Consider the following 20,031-nt stretch of genomic DNA (forward strand, 5'->3'; position numbering starts at 1 on the left):
AAAATTAAGAAACAATGTGGCTAATGGATATGCACAAAGAATGCATTAAAAATAAATATAAAGCAGACATTATTATGGAAACCATATTTATCTGGTTTTTAGACTGTTATCAGCCCTGTACTGGGAAATTAAATACCAGCATATTTGAGTTATAAATTATTTGGCTCACAGACAGAACAGGCACCTGAAGGCAAGACAAGAGTATATGACACTTTCATATGCACAAGTTTACTGCAGAAACCAGCTGATAATGAAGACTGGGTTAGTGAGGGAGTCAAAAGTAAATTCGTCATGCACATAAAGTTAATGATGTAAAAGTGACAGACACTACTGAACGGTTAAAAAGCCTCAGCTGGGTGAGGCACCACTACACAAAGCCAGTGGTCCCAGAGTTTTAAATATCACAGATATGAGAAAAATAACACAGATGCTGACATCACTACTGTAAATGCTGAAGTAACTCATCTTTCAGAAACTGTGTCTAAGTGACTGCTAAAGAGCTGATTTTGTGCTGTTGCTCTCATTAACAGAACTGACTTCTCAGCAGTCATGATTACTGTCATGCATATCTTTGTGAGAATGGCAGAGGTGTATGTGGTGCTGGTCAACTGCTTTTTATTACAATTTTCAGAATTTTCAACACCGGGGAAAAAAATCAGTCCTTAAAAAGGCATTTCAGATAATTACTGATTTTTAATGTTATTTTCATATATAAAGTTAAGCCATTAATTTTTAGGAAAGGTTTTGTACTGGAAACTAAGATTTGTATTTGAACATATCTGTGAATGCAAATTTCCTAGTACTGCAATTGCATTTCTTGAGACATTGACTCAAAGAGAACAGAGAAAAGCTGTTAAGCAGTATTTTTGAAACTCTTAATGTACAACACATATAAAACACGTATCCTCCATTGCCCAAGGCATTACGACTGTAAAAATTTTGTTCACTTTAATCAGAGCAAAATATAATGGAACTATTATAAATTCAAGAAACATGGATAGCTGTGGACTGTCTTGTTTTCCTAGTGAAGGTGAACGTATATGAACGTATATTTTTCAGTTTACTATAGGTGGAGCCAATTTGTTTCTGTGGTTTTTTGTGGGGTTTTTTGTTGGCATTTTTTTGTTCTGGTTTTTTGTTTGTTTGTTTGTTTTTTGTTTTGTTTTTTTCCCTTGACCTGAAGGACTGGTACTCATCTGCTCAGGGTCTGCATTAGCCAGCAAATCATCTCCAGCCTGTTTCTCCTCTCCCCACAGGCGCTCACCATGCAGTCAGGCTCTGCGAGTGCCGGGACAGCAAAGGTGCCTTGTTGAGATGTGCAAGGCACCCGAGACCTACAACACCCTACACACCTGAGCCAGGCCTGTCATGAGACAGAGCTTCCTTCCCAAACATTTGGATCTCACTCTCACTCTCCTTATTTTTAATTTTGTTAAGACACAGAGTAGCTGAAGAGTGTATGTGAAGCTGGAACTGAGGCAACTTGAACAATCAGTTGCTTTCTCATCAAAGCTGATCATAAACATAGTGCTCCCTGTGTTGCCTCAGTGAGCATAAAATAATGTGATAAAAGTGAGACAAGTGGAATGATGGGAACATTTTGAACATTTTGTGTCTCTGATGTACCTCCATTAAACTGCCGTGGAGTGGCTGATGGGATAAGCTGCTGCAGAGGCTGGCTCTTGACAGAGCAAACTCACATAAGGATGCATGAAGCAAAGAAAAAGTGTAGACTTACAGGGAGAAAATGGGGGGTCCAGTTAAGCTGGTGGAATATGCTTTAAAGTGTTCTGAAGAAGTAATGGGGGAAATAGTTTGAGGGAGGTTTGAAAATGAATTTGAGGACAAGATGGAATGTGGTAAGATGCTGTCCAGGGAGACACTGCCTCTTAAGAAGAAACGGTGAAATGAATACTTCAAGTGATGTTCAAAGTGCAATCCCTTAAAGGACATTAGTCATATGTCCAGAGATAATTGCCTTGCAGGTAAACTCATGCATGGCATTTGAAGGGGATTTAAGCTGTAACTTGTCTGTTTGAGTTGTGACATGTGAACCACAGCCTAAAATGACTACTCATTTTCAACTTTACCTTCAGTTTCAAATCATAAAGTGAACACTAGTTCTTATGTAGTAATAATGCTGATTCCTTTTTCATTGGTCTAAGCAAGTGCATTCAATGAGCCTTTCATTATCACCACGGACAACATGCATGACAACAAACTCATTAAAATAATATGTGTTTATTCTATTTTAATTTTTAAATGTATTTCTTAACTAGCTCTACAGGAGTTCTTGGCTGGAAAGATGGTCCCCAAGACTTGCACTTCTCTCTTTAATGCATTACTTGAAAATGAGATTTATTTGCTGTCTCTGTTCTTACATGCAGGGATATAAAATGAAATAGGAAACAATCTTTGCTATGTAGCATCCTTCCTTCACATGGTGGCATTTTGAATGTTTCTGCTTCAAAATTGGATGCCTGCCTTAGAGGCCTCATGGATCTCCTCTCCCTTTTTCTCTCTAAAAGTTGACTACCTATTGGCTACCGAGTTTTCATAAATCACATACAGTATTAGTTTGTCACCAGTTCTAGCTTACACAAATGCATGCTGTTCAGTCTGCTTAATGTATCTTGTCAGGTGATTATAAGCATAACTATTTTTTATTGAATAAATATACATATTCCTAATTATTTTTATTCAATGACTAGGAAGAATAATAAGCTATGAATTTGAATTAATGTCCTGTCATACAAAATGCTCAGTATCACATTGTACAAAGAAGAAAATGAGGCCTCATGAATGTTTATCTGTTGACATCTAGATCAGAAAGCTGGACATAAAATGATGTTTTCAGCATCTGTGGTCAAATATCATTAAACTCACATCTTGGGTCATTACCTTAATGTCTTTCAATGTTGTAATGCAAGTTTCTACCATGCTAACTGTTCACTATATTTTTGTGTACCTGGGCTGAACATCCCATAATAATTCATCAACCCTGAAAGAAGGCACAAAGTTCAATGCATATTAAAATGGGATTGGGATACATTACAGAAAAAATAGAGATATACTCACAACACATAATATTCTCTGATGTTACTGATACTGTCTACATAAAAAATGCACTTCCTTATGGGAGAAAAAAAGCCACAGTCAATAAAATACTTGGTGACTTTCTTATACACTTGGTATCCCTTAAAAAGGAATGCTTTTACTATTTTTTTTACTATAAAATGACTAATTACGTGTTTGCTGCATTCATTATGGATACAGTGTTACACAGTATGGTAGTTAACTATGCTTTTCATAGCTTAGTCTTTCTTTCTTGTTAAAATGCAGTGAAGCAATAATTAAGAGATACATAATTATTGTTTACATGTGCTCTTCACTTCTTCTTGTGGCTTTTTTTCCTTTTAGGTGAATAAGATATGTGGTCCTCCTGTAAGGAAGCCTAAAGAGTCTCCAGGTTGCTCCTTTGATCAGAAAAAAGATAATCAAGGGTTGAAGATGTTCTCCAGAGACAGCGAAGAAACATTTGCCCACAGAAGAAAGTAAGACATAGTTTTAAAGCCAGAAAGAAAGAATAAAGTAAGCCATTAATTTACAAAAGAGTAGATTATGCTCAATGCAATAGCATTTATTACTAGAGAATAAAGTCCCCAAAGAATTAAAAATTTTAGCAACACAGTCTACTCTTATATTTTGGAAAGGGTAATTTCGTGAGATTTTGTTTTGAGAAGTAATGGACATATGAGCAGAATCATTTGGTGTGGATTAAAGTATTTAGGAGGGTGGATAATATTGATAGAATATGAGTGTTAGCTCTATGTGTAGTTTTTTAAATTACATTTAGTTTTACATATCAGCAGGCATTATTAAATCTGGCCAAAAGTGACTGTAGCTTTTTACAGAAAACTATTTGTACAAGCTGATAAGACAGAAAAGATGATTGACTTTTCTTACATACCTTTCTGCTGTAAAAACTAAGCATTTGGGACTAAGTCTTGAAAGCCTTGTTCAAGCAAGACCTGCTGGGTTTTTTTCTCTGGCTGTTTTGCCGGTATGTAGTGAATTGAAGTGACTGCAGAGGCTTGGAGACCTCATTTAAACCTGGCTCAGCATCGCAGGGTGAACTTGGTGTGACTGTATGAGTTAGGTGTTTGAGCTGCCAATACAGTCTGTGGAAAGGAGAAGTTATTTTAGCTGCCCACACATCTGCAAGTATCTAGTGCCACTCAGAGATACCCTGGGGTATCCCAACTGGTCTTCTCCTGCTGAGAAGGGTGCAGGTGTCCCATAAGTTGTATACAGAGTTCAAGCCTGACAGCATTGAAGAAGTGTTTGGAACATACTGTCAGGCACATGATGAGACTCTTGAGGATGGTCCTATGCAGGGCTAAGAGATGGACTCAGAGAGCCTCCTGAGTCCCTTACAAATCGGCAGATTCTGTGATTTGATGATGGCTTCCAGCTTTCTGCAGGTATCTTAGGTAGCTGAAGGAATCTCAAAGGCCAGTCTATATTTAGACAAGTTAATCAGGTTTTTAATGATGGTAACTAGTAGTAGCACTGTAAGGCATTAAGAGTGTTGCAGTTAAGATTAAAGGATCCATTATGCAAATAAGGTACAAAGTTAAAATCAGAAATTTAATTTCTGTCATAGCGTTCACTAAAATACAGAGAAGTTTTCTTTGTCCTCTTTTTCCTCTCATTTTACTTCGTAGTGCAGAAGGAAACAAAAGTGAGGGAATGCAGGGAATAATTTCTCACTCCTGATGTCTGGAAAAGAAAAGGTGTCTCTGAGCTTTAAAAGCAAGCCATTCTTCTCACTGTAAGGATCTTCAGTTACTAAATAGTGGAGGAAAAAAACCCAATCCAAAATATAAATACCACATACCAATGTTTTCAAAACATTGTGGTAACAGAAGGATATGCGGAACAGAAGTTTGCTTTAGCCAACACAAAAGTTTTTCAGGGAATACCCATTACTTGGGTGCATGTTTCTCATTTATGTGTAGCTAAGCGAGTTCTTGATGTTCTGATTGCTAACACTCTGCAAACCAGGACTGTTCCTTGTTTCAAAGCATGGAACACTAGATTGACATCAGGGATATCGCCTCAGAGACCTTGAGGGTCATGAGAGGCAGTGGGCAACACAAAGCAACATTGCTTTCCCTTCCCTTCCCCTGCCTGAGATTCTGGAGACATTTCACGGCATGCAAACTCTGCACCAAAAAGGGGAAGGGAAATAAAGTTTGAAATCCACTGACGCAGATTTCAGAATAAAAACTTCCTATCTGCTATCATCTGCATTTGCTACCTCCTGCATCACCTTCTTCCTTATTGGGCACAGTCACTTTCCATTTCACTTTTTATTCCTATAGCAACTGTAAGAACCTCAGGTGCAAGTGTGACTTCATTAAGTGCTTGCAGCCTGCTCTTAAGGAAGTGATCTTCTCTAACTCCACCTTATTTACCTCCTGTTGTACTTCTGTTTTCCAAATGCATGTCCAGGTTAAAGTCTACATTTTGAAGTAGATGTTGGGCTGCTGCTACCTGAACTTCTCCTGGATTATTTTTACCATTGGACCTAAGCTGTTATTTTCTGGTACTGTTTGGTATAAGAAGAGAAAGAAATTACTCCGTTCTTTTGATGCCAGAAAATTGTTAGATGAGTTTTAAAAAATCTAAGCAAAGCCTTCCATAGCAACTACAAACTTGAAAGTATGTAATGCTTTTTTCTCCAGAACTTCATACTACAGCTTCGAGTAAAGAGGATGAAAATGTAAAACAAACAAACAAACAAATAAATAAATAACATTTCTGATTAAACAGATAAAAAGTATCTTCAGGTTCCACTGACTGTAATTGCACATTTGTGCTCTGCTGCCTATAATTACATGCTACCTGGTCTAGAGGATGATCATGTAAAAATTGACATTCATACCATTTGCCCTTCTAACTATTTTGGTCAGACATCAACAGGGGCTGAAATCAGGTATTACTTCTCTATTAAATGTAGCTTTGCCTCAGGATGTATTTACTAATAAACTGAATGACATTTGTGTTAGAATGCCGTTTGTGACAAGATATTATGACAGCTATGTTTATTTATTTTTATTTCTTCTTCAGAAGAAATTCCAACTGTTCACTTTGAGAGGACTCTCTAAACACTATTTTTCACCTACAATGTAAACATAAAGCATAGACAAAATCAAAATCAATCCACTCAATGGCATTTTGAGGGAAACTGCAAACCCTCTGTGCACACTGGATTCAATTTTGGGTGTGGAGAAATAAAAGATATGACTATTCATGGCTAGGAGAATGTTGATAGGTCACATTTAAAACATTATGCACATAGGCAATTATATGATGCATAGTCAAAATTGACCTTACATGGGATTTTTCAGAACTGCAGTTTTAGAATTAGTAGAACACTCACATCACATTTAATAGACAAAGTAAATCAAAACCACTATAGTTTGTGTAAAATATTTGCCCTATTACACGAAAGAATGTATGGCTTTCTAAATGAGGGACCGTATAAATCACTGATGTTTTATCTGTTTTAATTTGAAATAAACAATACTGAACAATTAAATTCCCTATAGAATTTTAGTCCTATAGTGACTAAATATAGGGAAATGTATATACTATTTCTGATACTTTTTCACAACTCCAGACATTATAAAAAAAGTTAACGTAAAGTGGAGCTGGCTGGGTTACAGAGCAATGAGTACAGCATTTGGTGAGGCTTTTCTGTGTGCCTGCACGTCATAGATAACTCAGTATTGTGTCATGTTCCATTCCAGAATGAATAATATTTTAATTTTTCCCAAGAAAATTTCTCCCAGAAAGAGATTTTCAATACACAAACAAACAATTTATATTAAATATCTTAACAATTCTGTTGGGAACATACCAACTTAAACATAATTTATTTGTTTTGAATTAAGTACAAAGCCTTACCATCACCTCTGAGCGTCTTGAAAATTATTTAAAATAACAATACATAATTTATAACCTGCCAGCACAGCACATGGTATAACTGATACAATCCTTCAGACAGTTATTTAAATATTTACTAAATACTTAACACCTACATCTTAAACCCATTTTACCTAAATCTTGACCTACTACATAACTTTAAAAAACATTTTTGTCGTATTTGTAAAGATATGTAGGGGACTTCTTGTGAGCACTTTTGAAAAACAGGAGACTTATTCATTTGCACCTTTTACTGATTTGAAAGGAAAACCAGTGAGATGCCAAGTCAGAAACACAATTTCATAGAGAGAGAAGAAACAAACAAGAAAAAAGGGTAAAAATAAAATAAGATAAATGCCGTAGTACAAAAAACCACTGACAGAATCAGAATGCAAACCTGACACCCTGTTGGTCAGGGTGTTGGAAACAGCCCAAAGTAAGTCCTCCCAGAGTGACAGATGCGGATACATTGGAATAGAGATGATCCTCAAGAAAGGGTCCAGTTGCCCTCTAGGAATCCCGGGGAAACAGGCTCCCTTGGAGTTTGCGATTGGTGGTTTTATCTCAGTGGAAAGGGTTTGGCTCCTCCCACTGGGTGGAGCATCTCACAATGGAATGAGGTGATGTTGTCAGTCATGTGAGAGGCCTTAAATGGCCCATTCACAGGTGATGTCCCTCAGAGGAGGATGGGTGGAGGAACAGATAAGAAGGCACTGCCTTATCTGGTGTTATCAGGTGTCCCATTAACAGGAGGCATCTGCCCTCTTCCCCCCCTAGAGTTACAAGAGATCAAGAACAATATCTCCCAACCAGTTTCAACAGATGAAAATAAAATACATATTTTTGGTTACATTTTTCACCACAAGAGACACCTATATTTTATTTGCTTTGCTTTTTTTTGGAGCATTTTTTTTGTCTATTTGTCCAACTATGGCATTGCAAACTGTATCTCTGCAATACAAGAAGATTTCAGGTTGAAAGAAGATAGTTCCTGTTCCAGAGCATATGTAAAGCAGGCTTTTTTTGGTTTGTTTTTTTTTTTTAATTTGACCAGTGGGAGTACCAACTTTGTAAACTCATGAAGCATATCTAAAATATCAAACTCATCTATTGACAGATCAATCTAAAATATCACTGGAACCAGTGGAGAGTAATGGAATAAATATATTCCTTGTCTTTTAGAAATCCACAGCAGCAAGATGGCTCAATGCTGTTGGTTGACAGTGACAATTACCTCTTGTGTTCCCGCATGCAGGGAATTTGTCAGCCACCTCCGGCTCTACAGAGCCTTCTACGGCAGCCTGGCGGATCAGCTGTGCGGGAATGAGCTGGCAGCTGCCGATGGGCTCCCCTGCTGGAATGGAGAAGATGTAATAAGAAGGTAGCTTTCTGGCTAACTTCTGTCTCTTTTCTGTTATAAGTCGTGTTTTGCTGAAACAGCTTCTCTTCGAGTCAGGTATGATACCTCCCTGTGTCCGTGTCAGGATCAGGTTGAAAAATAAATAAGCGTGGGTTCCCTTCTCTCAGGCTTCAGCTGTACACAGTAAATAAAAGTTCTCTGCATCTCTGTTTAGGAAAACTAAAAAAAAAATGCAGCTTTCTTCAGACATTTTTCCTTCAAATATGCAGCACCTAAACATATATTGGAAAAGAAGCTGAATTAGCATTTACAAAATACAGTTGGACAAAAAGAATATGGATTTTTGCTTGAGCTTGGTCTTTATAAAATGCTCCTTTTAATGCAATGTGTGGTAACAGACTCAAGCTTAAAACCCTTTCTAGATGGGAAGTATGAAGTAATCTCTTAATATATATGGTTTCCCATGAGAGAACTAAAAGTTAAACGTGAGGATAAAACATTTTAAAAGTGAAACACTTATTTTTTTATATATGCAGCAGCTTGGGAGACATCATTCAGCAGCAGTGGCAAAGAGGAGATAAAAAACTGCTACAGTCATAGATGTATGTCAATATAGTACACAGCTTATAAAACACTAGCATTTTTGGATTGCAGAAAGATTTTCAGAGAGCTGATCTCTATGTTTTTTTGCTTTATTGCTTTGATCACCAAAAGAAGTATTTCTCTGAGCAGGAAACCCTTCTGTTCCTGATGACAGAGACCAAAATAATGAAAAGTTTGTTGCGGTTATTTGTAATAAAAGTCATGATGTTAATGTATTGTCTATTAGTAGGTAGTATCAAAGGTCATATCAAAGAAGGCTGTGAGGAGAGTTAGTAAAGTGTGACATAGCAAATAGAGAGAGCAGTGGACAATACACACCTTTAGGTATCTCTAAAAAGTTAGGTAGGAACTGTCATTTATTCATTTATATTTAAGGAAACTTAATGGATACCCTTTTAGCAAGCAGCTACAGGCCCACTTTTTTTTAATCTTCCTGGGCTGTTCCATGCTTTGGCGTCACTAAAGGTCCAGTGAGTGGTTGACCCCCTTGACAATCTCACTGGCAACCTTTGTCCAAGGATTTCAACAGTCTTCTGAAGATGTTCCTTCTTTAGGTAACTGTATTTGAGATTTAATCTCAACTGTACCTCCTTGCTTTTGTTTTTCTGACCATTCCCTGGTTCATTTAAAGTATTCCAACCAATAATTTCAATAACAATATAAAGTGAGGGTCTTGCAATTACAGATTTCCTAAGAAGAGAGTTCTTCTATCATTACTTTTGGCTTCTTATATACTTACTATGTATATATTAGATATTTCCAAACCTTTATTATGATATATATGGTACTATTATACTCTATCCATGATTATGTTATATGATTATACGATTACATTTTTTATTCTATTATACTGTACTGTTTGATTTTGATTGATTAGACACTGAGGTCCTGATAAAGAAATCAAACATTCTCTAAATTTTCTAAATTCATAATGTTTTAAAAAAGTAATTTAATATATATGTTATATATATATATATGCGCTATATATATGCTTATATAAACATATGTGCATATATACGTGCATACAATATATTTATTATTGGATCCACCCCAAGATATAATGAGTGACAAAAGCACTCTTAAAAGTACTGAATAACACTTTGGTATTAGTTTAATTTTAAAATTTCCTTATCTAAAATATTTTGTCTTTGTATATATATCAAGGTATATATATTTTTGGTCAGGAAATGTCAGTGCCATCTTTCTGAAAGAGATGAGGCTAGGAAATAGAAGTACAGAATGATGGTTAAAACCAGAAGAGTGGGAAACTCTGAATTGCTCTAGATTATCAAATGGAGCTGAGACCTGCAGATTAGTTCCTAAATCTCAAGACCTCTGATTGTACACTAATTATTGCATAGATATTCTCCTGTTTCAATATCTTTATGAAGGCACTCAGATCTGTCCTCTTCCACTCCTTCATTTTTTATTCTTATTCAGTCAAAATGCCCTTCGTTCAATTTTATTTTTTATATTTGTTCTTTTGTAACTGAAGAGGGAAAAGCTGTCCTGCACTTTGACCAAGATAAGGGGATTTTTACTGTTAGCATTATTATTACAGAAGTGATTACCTAGGAAGAAGTGTCTATTGTATGCTTTTATAATGGCTGGGATGCGTAGCAAACATTTAAAATATATTCTGCTTAAACATTACCAAGAGTTTTCTAGTGACAAGGACGAAAAATAAGTAGTTTTGTTTCCCAGCATCTGCATAAAGAAGGATTTTTACAAATAGGCAAGGCAGGCACTGCGAAATGATGCAACAAAAGCAGATTCTTCTTAGAAATATGGAGATAAATTGGATAACTTCTTAAAATCTCCTCTAGCCCTATGATTCTGAATCTAGGATTATCTAAATCCTGTGTTGCTCAGTTTCTATTGTCATGATCCTAGGATACTATGACATTTTAGGAGCAATAATGACTGAGCAGGCATTACTGCTTTTCTCTCTAAATAGTGAAGAACCTGTACACTCACCCTCTTCACTCTTTTTTTCTCGCCTCATCCTGCCTTCCCAGTAGTATAATAATAAATAACAATATTGATGAACTCATCAGTGCATCTCACCAGTGGCACTGATGGGGAAAAGTCTACAGTGTTCAAATTAGTTAAAGACAAAGAGATTTTATCTGTTTTGAGATTTCTCATTATTTCCATCTGTTTTTGCCTTCTGTTTCAAAAACATGTGCCATGGCTAGCTGCTGATGACTGAAATTCAGGCTTGATATGAGAAAACAATATAATGAACAATGTATTGCTGGTGTATCAGGATCCTGAGGAGATTGCTTAGACTGCTTGCTGTATCTGTGTTTCAAGCTGCAAGTAGCAAAAAGTCATGGAGACAGAAGACAGATGAATGGGGAAAAAAAAAATCTTTGCAGTTCTTCATTTTCCTTTTTTGTGCATCTTTCTAAAGGAAGCATTTCAAGGGTTTTAACACCGACAATATTGGATATCAGTTAAATCTTATAACCTTTGCCTTCTCTAATGCTATCCACGAGATTATCAAGCCTGGATGGGAAAAGGTCAGAAAATGAAAAAGGGTATTATTGAAATGAAAGCTTACTTAACAGTTTACATTTCATATGCTTCAGCTGTTCCATTTTTGGTTTATGACTTTTTTTTTTTTTTTCCCCAAGTCACAATGCCATGGAAATATGGCCTTTGATCCTGCAATTCTAGAAATTGTTCTGGATCTAGCATTTCACATAGTATAGGCTCATGCTTTCATCAGAACCTCAGACCAGAATTCCCACATTCCTGCATTCATGCCTGACAGGATCAGTGAGGTCTGTGTCATTGCAGCATGAGGGACAAGACATCTCAGAGAAGTCTTGAACCCCTCCCCTGCCTTACCCAACTGTGTGACTGCAGTGGTCTAGCATGAAATTGAAATTCTAACTTCACTTTCAAAGCCACAGCTGAGTGTTGTGATGAAGTACCTGGAATTTAGTGTTATAGGATTCTTTAGGTTTAGTGGAAAAAGAGGAATTGAAATTAATAAGTTATGCACTACTAAAGCATATGAGTTTGGAGTTTCAGTGGGCATCTTAGCATTAAAGTTCAAATAGCGGGAGCTGTACAAATAGAGTGAGTTTGTTCCACTTCACAAACATAGAGTTTTAAGTAACATTTATACAACTTTGGTTGTCCAGAGAGCCTGGCTAGAATGCGAAGAGAGATAAATTAAAAATACGCAGAGGAGAGCATAATATGTACTGTACATATTGAAACCAGCGATTTAACAGAAATAAAAATAGATATGAGTGAAAAAAATAGTAGTAGTTTGTGTGTTGAAGGATTCAGGAGTAATGGAGATTATTAAAAACAGCTAATCAAGTTTTAAAGGAAGAGTTTCATATAAAGCACATATCTGAAATATCCAAATTAAGAGAAATTAAACAGCATGATTGATTTTAATTGCTGAGCAAATTGTTAAAAAGTGATTATAATAAGCATCTCTCATCAAATAAATTCTTAGCTTTAGTACAGCTCTTAGGGTGGGGAAATTTTCTCTTTTGATTCTTAAATGTTCTGAAACCACTACAATCTTTTTCCTGTTCTTACTCAACAAAAGAAGATAAATGGTGATATAAGGGAAATTAATAAACAGATTTATATTGAAATCAATATTTCTATTGATTTGAACTAATCATCTCTTTTTAAAACAAGGACAAATGTAAACTGCTGTCAAAGGCACCACTCAACACCTATACAGAAGATGTGCCTGAGCAACTTAAAATGTAGGAACGGTCCATTATGGCTCTTACTAATAGGCTGCTACCAACAAGGGCCAGTGACAGATCACAGAGAAAAAACACCTGTAAGATTGTACTTCCTCAAAACATGCAAATTTGCAAATGCCTGACCCAGAACTGTGAACATTCAGTCTTCCCATGAACTCAAAAATCTTCATACCACCAGCTTTCCACAACAAGAGAACCAGAAGTTTTCAGATACCAAAGCACTAAGTCAGTTTAAGAGGGGCTTATGATACATATTTCTGTGTCAGTGTAGAAAAGACGTGAATTGCCATAAGATCCCTTAATTTATAGTAGTTGTGGGTTTTTTTCCCTATTTTGCCATTAATTATAACAATAAAAGTCATTCCTGCTGTGAGATTGGTAATGTCTGTTCTTGGTATATGCTTAGATACATCTCATGTCGCCTCAGGATGGAATGGATTTAATTACATAAAATCAGCAAAATATGTATTGCATTTGATAACCTCAGAATAAATGTTCTACTTTTCCTTTTGTTTGCTTGGGCAAATATATCATGTTTTGTAGTGTTTGCCCTGGAATCATTGCCCTTGTTTGTTGTGCACAGCAGAGGCTCTAATAGAAGGGTTCTGACAGTGGGTGAATTAATTTCTATTAGGTTGGTAATAATTTACAAATTGTATTGACTTTTAAAATTAAAAACATGCTTAGCGCCGTGTTAAATAAACTGTAGCACTTACAAAGAAGTCACAGAAGACTGTTCAAAGGTAGGCATGAGAAAGAACAGTAAAAAAGAATATTCCGAGTTTGAATTATTGCATCATTGTACCTTCATCTTGGAAGATTTTGGCCTTTCATTTTACCCATAGAAAAATAGGCTGCAAAATTTAATATTAATGATCTGATGACTCTTAAAAGGTTTTCCAAGTGAATTCAGAACTATTTTACTACACTTTATAACATTAAAGAATGGAGGCAATAAAAATAAAAATCTGTTGTCTCCTTTTTGTATAAACGTTCATATTAAAACCAAGGAAAACTCATGCAGGAGTTGATGCATAGTTCAAAAATAAACGTTACGTAGAATAAGTGACTGTGAATCGTAGTAGATTATGCAAACTAGACAGAAAGTTTATGCTCCATTGAAGTTCTTATAAAAGAAATTCAACTTACTGAATTCAACTTAGAGATACAGATTCTCTTACTATTTGAAAGTTAAGTGATATTTTACGATGGGGCTTCTTTCACACACTGATACTCCGAAATATTTTATATTTCTAAACCCAAGTTATTTATCACCTCTAGCCATGGCAATTTAATACAGCAGCCCTCAATAAATTATTTAAATAATATTCTGTGTTGTGAAATACTGTCTAGGAGGTCTTCTTTCACTGTAATGCCCACAGCAGTTTTCTATAAGCTCTGCAACTTTACCAGCCCAGAGAGGAAACTTCAGTGTAATGATGTTGAGCACTGCAGCATTTACAGATGTTCCTTTCAACCTTCATATTATTGTGTAACATCTGCTGAAGACTTTTTCTCTTGACAGCTATAGGTCAGATTTTCATTGAGCATCCTGCACTGACTGTGAAAGTGTGCTATTGAAACGTAGATTATGCTGAGGGTTTTACTTTTTTGATTTTTACAAATGACATAGATACTCAAGCCGGGGGGTGCCTTTAAAGGTCTAGAAATCAGTTGGGAGTCTTATGTGAAAACCACTAATTTTTCCTATGAGTCTAATTGTGGCAGTTTGCAGAAAGTTTTTCTTTATATAAGAAAAATTTTCTTTATGTGGTCCTAGTTTGATGAATATTACAAAGATTTTTATGTGTACAGATTGATTTTTTTAGTGTCATTTATATAATATAGATGATAAAAATTGATATTAATATAGTTTTATTAATGCATTCAAAAATGAGTTCATTCATTATATTTCTAGAAATAAATGTTACTCTTTCCAGTTGTATCAAATTTTTCTTGCTGCTTTTGTAGTCAAAAAAATCATTAGATCTTCTCTAATGAAGTAAAACTAATCTACCATTTAGAACTAAGAGTCTATGAGCATGTACTTCAAAATATTGTGTCCCTCTTAATGAAAGTTATGGTTTCGTATCTTCTTTAGCAGCTGAGCTTCTACTTGTATTCCTTTAGAATTATATGATTGGAAGCACAAATTGGCTTATATTCATTAAAATTACTATTTTGTTCTGTTTGCATTGTAACACTGCATTTCTAGGGTCAGAGTTTTTTAGCACTAGTCCACATGTGGACTCTCAGGAAAATGAAGCTGCATTAATGAAGACTGTGAATTTAGAAATCAGTGATGTTAGCTCATTTTTTTCTCAGTTCATTGAATAAACCAAACTGAAGCTACTTTTAATTCAGAAGGAATTTTAATTTTTAAAGTGTAGTATCCCACACAGAAATTTAATGAGGCAGCCCAGTTAATGCCTACCTGCTATGAGTGCTTTTGTGACATTTCTCTCTGAAAAAAGACTGAAGCAAGTCTGAAGCAAGTGAAAAGGACATAGGTACACACATATATGCCATGCTGCAGCCTTAGTAAATGATGCAGTCAAGCACTAATGTGACTAGTCACATCCAAATATGAAAGGTTTTCATGTTCAGGTAGCACCTAAGATGTCAGAAGTTATTATGAAGAACAGGTCAAAGCAGCTGAACTAAATTTTTACATTCATGCAACAGGAGACTGTGCAGATTCTTCCTAAAAGCATGCTTTATACCTGTGAGACAGAGAAAGGAAATAAGAGCCATAAAAGCCAGTCCAATCTCACAATGAATTTTCTTTCATTCAGAATAAACAAGATATCTCTGCTAGACCTTCCTAGAAGGTCTGCAAGACCTTCCTTCAAACTGTTGGGAATCTTTGTGCATATTTGAGAAAATACCTTGGATGGAGGGGGTTACATTCTAGTGTACAGCTGCTGTGCAATAAGATGTAGCTTCTCCGCCTCAGGAGTGAGTCTCTGTCATGTTAAAAACGTTTATATCTTACGTTAATGAGAGCTTGCCACGTTGAAACTTATGTTGTATTGTGTTATTCTTATATACTCCGGGTATTTGTGTGAAGAAATGCATGTCTGAATGGGCCTCTTGGCCTCTTTTTCAGTGAAGATATAGATGGACCCTTGTAGGATGCAATTAGTTTAATCTTCCAAATAGTTGGATAGAGCTTCCTAGGAGGACTTGTTTTTCTCCTTTATCTGTAAAGGGCATCAGTCTAAAGGTACTGGTAGAATTTATCAAAGTTTAAAATACCTAGTAACTCAAGCTAATACAAAGTATCTATGCTGAGACAAGAAACCAAAATAACCTAAAGACTAAACATTACAGGTTGTAGACTGATCCAGAGCAGCTATGTCTGTTTGGGATATTTCACTTGAAAACTAGGTACCCATGTTGATCCATGTAGCGAATGCATGTAATACCATATAACACTGTTGATCTATTTTTGCTAGTACTGATCTTCTGGCCAAAGGGATGTATTAAGCCCCCTGAGCTAAGCTGTATAAAATAATTATGCAAGACAAAGCATCAGTTTAATTCTTTCTCAGTACTGTAGGTCAAGGATGGAACATATTCTTGAAAAAGGCACCAAACCTTGTGCTTCACATAGTTTCTCGAAGTTTCAGTTTAAATGTAAGATAAAGTTGGGAACAGATTTGGAGAGAATAAGAGTGTTTATGAAAAGAAGATTAACTTTTCTTTTAATTTTCCCTGTTTCCTTAGCCTGTTTTCATTGGTGAGTGGCGTTATGCTATCTAGAGCTCCAGGTTTGAAGTCTTCAGCCGCAGAATCACAGAACGGGTCAGGCTGGATGGGACCCACAGGGGTACAGCTGGTCCAACCTCACTGTTTCAGTAGGGTCCTCCCAAAGCACACGGCACAGGATTGCATCCAGAGAGTTCTTGAATATCTCCAGTGAGGGAGACTCCACAGTCTCTCTAGGCACCTCAGTTCTTATTAACAGTTACTATAAACTGTTATTAACAGTTTCTAAAACAGTTCTCATGAAGTGCTGTAAGGCCTGATACGTTCATGTCCTTTTTGCAAATATGACAGTGACAACATTTGAAAGATTCTTATGTTCCTGTATAAAATAGTTTCCCAGCAATCTAGGAACAATTATTTAATATGTCTCACTGTCATACTCTGATGTCTTTAAAACATCTCAATCACACATTAGTACAACAGTTATAGATGAAGTAACAAGCCTAGCCTATGTTACATCTAATAAAAATGCATTTTATTATTGTTTAGTTAAGTATTTCTGGATTCTACAAAGATAGCACAGCAGACAGCTAACATTATTAAATGCAAACATCAAAACAGCTTGCTCTAGTCTACTTAAGAAAGAAAATTATATAAGTAGTGCCTCCTGAAATCCTTGAACAGAAGATACTTAAATAAAAACTAATTAAAAATCAAAACAGTGTTTCTGATATAAGGATGTTTCATTTTGCAGTGAGAAGTATTAAACATTGTCAGTTAACACAGTGCAATTTCTGAATGGTAGAAGAGCAACACTGAATGGTGCAGGGGTACAAGGCAGCAGCTAATGGATAGAGATGCCATTAACCATTATAGGAAGTTTTTGAACAAGAATCTCTAGACAAATATTACTGGCCCTGGACAACATATATTTCTAGTACAGAAAAGTTTTTACTATGATTAAACCCAACAAAAGCTCTTTCTGGAAGACTGCCCTTGCCCTGCCTTGCCTTTTGACAGCACAGACTCTATTCACAGAGATTTACAATAATAATTTAATTTCAAATAAATATTTTAATACAGAGAGAATTAGTTTTTCAAACGAGAATTTTTTACCAGTCAGTTCAAGAGCTGATAACTAGGCCCTGCTTCCTCTATGTAATTTTAATTGCTTAGTAAAGGAATATATTTATAGTAAAAAAGAGTTGAATCAAACAGCCAGAAGTTGTTTATTTACCTTGACACCTGTGAGGAATTTAAAATTAAAATTAATTTAGCTCATGTTTCAATCCATATATTTAATTATTTTGTATTATGTTGACAATGCCATATTTGAGTACATGAGGAAGTATACAACAATTTGAGTGTACAACATCATTTTTTGGGGTGAGATGCAGCTGACATCTATAGCTATAAACACAGGCATCTGATTTGGACTTCTTGAGTCTGCAGTCAATGGAGAGAGACACATCCTATCTAGTGCTAGTGGACTGGCTGTTTCTAACCACTGTAACCACTTGGGAGCATGCAGCACAGAGTGGTTATGTAGCTTAGATCATCTGAATCTTGCCCTCAAGAGCAGGTAAGCTAAAACATGGTAAAACATTTGCACCCTGAGGGAAGATTGTCATGGTTTAACCCCAGCCAGCAGCCGAGTTCCACGCAGCTGCTTGCTCAGCACCCCAGTTGCAGGACTGGGGAGAGAATCAGAAGGGTAAAAGGTAGAAAACTCAGGGGGGTAGAGATAAAGACAGTTTAGTAGAGAAAGCAGAAGTTACACACACAAGCAAAGCAAAACAAGAAATTAATTCACTGCTTTCCATGGGCAGGCAGGTGTTCAGCTGTCTCCAGGAGAGCAGGGCCCCATCACGTGTAACACTGACTTGGGAAGACAAAACACCGTCACTCCAAACACTCCCCTTCCTCCTTCTACACTCTGCGTACTGAGCATGATGTCCTATGGTCTGAAATATCCCTTTGGTTTGTTTGGGTCCCCTCTCCTGGCTCTGTCTCTTCCCAACCTCCCATGCAGCCCAAATTTCCTTGCCATCATGGCAGTAGGAAAAGCAGAAAAGGCCTTGACTCGGTGTGAGCCCTGCTCAGCAATTACAAATACATTTCTATATAATCAACCCTGTGTAGCACAAATCTAAAACATGGCCCCATACCAGCCAGTGTGAAGAAAATTAGCTCTACCCCAGTGAAAATCACCACAAACCTACAGAGATAATTCAGAGCATATTTCACAGCTACCACGAGGAAAGTACAGAAATGGGTCACTTCTACCCTTTGCCTTAGGGAGCTGTAGTTACAAGTGCACCACTGTGCAACACCCTTAGATGTTATCAGAAGGTGAATAACCCCCAGGTTTTCTGGACTCCAGATAGATTGCTGTTCCCTGCTTCCTTTAGATTCCTCTAGGCTCTGAGCTCCTCTGTAGAGAGCGCCTGTGTGGCAGATGCTTCAGCAGTGCCATTGGAACAGTTCACAGTGGTAGGTGCAGCACACACAACGAGTCAAGCAGATGCTCGCGACAAGAAAAACTCTTGTCTCAGCTGTGTACACAAATTGTACCAGAATGCATGAGGAGAAGCCATATGTAAAAAGATCATACAGTTGTTCAGATGAGCAGTGTTCTCTAATAATTGCATCAATCTCCAAAATGTTTTAACTATTTGGAATTTACATTGCCTTCCCCCCCCCGCCTTTTCTGTAAGTATTAAATAAGCCTTGAATAAAATAGATAATAATTTCATAGAGAACAAAACCTTTCTTTAGGTACAGAACAATTCATGTCCTAGAAAAACATCTCCTGATAAGTAGGCAGTGTGTTAAGTTAATTTTTCTCATTTATATGTGTGTTTGAAATAATTCTGAGCTTATGCATTTGAACTTGTGTGGATGTGAGAGTAATGCTCCATCACCTTCACCTGTCTGCTGGCAATTAAGAGGTACAGATACACACTGTAATTATGTTCTAGGGAGTTTTGTCAGAGAAAATACATTCTGTATTTTAAAGAAATCAGAGACATTGTCTTTTTGGGGTTTTTTTAACCTTATTTGTGTCTTACATTTTCTTGCTACTAGTTCAAATTACTTTAAAAATCATTCATTATAAAAAAATTGCAGAAGTGTAGCCATGAATCGTGTGCAAGACCACTTATGAGACATCAGCAGTGGTTTCCAGCACATCTAGTGATAACCTTAGTTTACATTTCATTACATTATTATGATCAAAAAACCCAAAAAAATTGGGAGGGAGTTATAGTAATACTTGCTGAACTGCACCAAGTCTGATTAACCCATAATCAATTACCCGTGTTCAAAACTGCCTTTTTTTTTTTCCTTTTTTTTCCTTTCCCCTACGTGTTCACAGCACTGCATAGTGAAACGGCAACAGGAGAAAAATCCCTTGTTTTGGTGGTCCTGCGGAGAGAGCTGCTCTGTCTGTTGCTGTATCCTACGTTGCCACCCAGTGGAGAAGACTGTAACTTCTCCTAGTCACAATCCCAAAAGTGAGAAGCCTTGTCACAGAGTCATAGATTGTCCCATAGATTGTCCTGAGTTCAAGGACCCACAAGGATCGTCGAGTCCAGCTCCTGATCCTGTGCAGGACAC

The 20,031-nt window shown here is 36.5% G+C and overlaps 1 protein-coding gene across 1 annotated transcript in view; it reads left to right on the plus strand.

The window, feature by feature from the left end:
• GPC5 (glypican 5) overlaps nt 1–20,031 on the plus strand; it is a 615,376-nt gene that overhangs the window by 108,473 nt on the left and 486,872 nt on the right. Inside the window, exons 4-5 of the mRNA XM_063392300.1 lie at nt 3,421–3,554; nt 8,249–8,374. Of these exons, the coding sequence (XP_063248370.1) occupies nt 3,421–3,554; nt 8,249–8,374 (260 nt within the window). The remainder of the gene's footprint in view (nt 1–3,420; nt 3,555–8,248; nt 8,375–20,031) is intronic.

This window comes from Prinia subflava, chromosome 3 (assembly GCF_021018805.1).
Source record: "Prinia subflava isolate CZ2003 ecotype Zambia chromosome 3, Cam_Psub_1.2, whole genome shotgun sequence".
Taxonomy (NCBI): domain Eukaryota; kingdom Metazoa; phylum Chordata; class Aves; order Passeriformes; family Cisticolidae; genus Prinia; species Prinia subflava.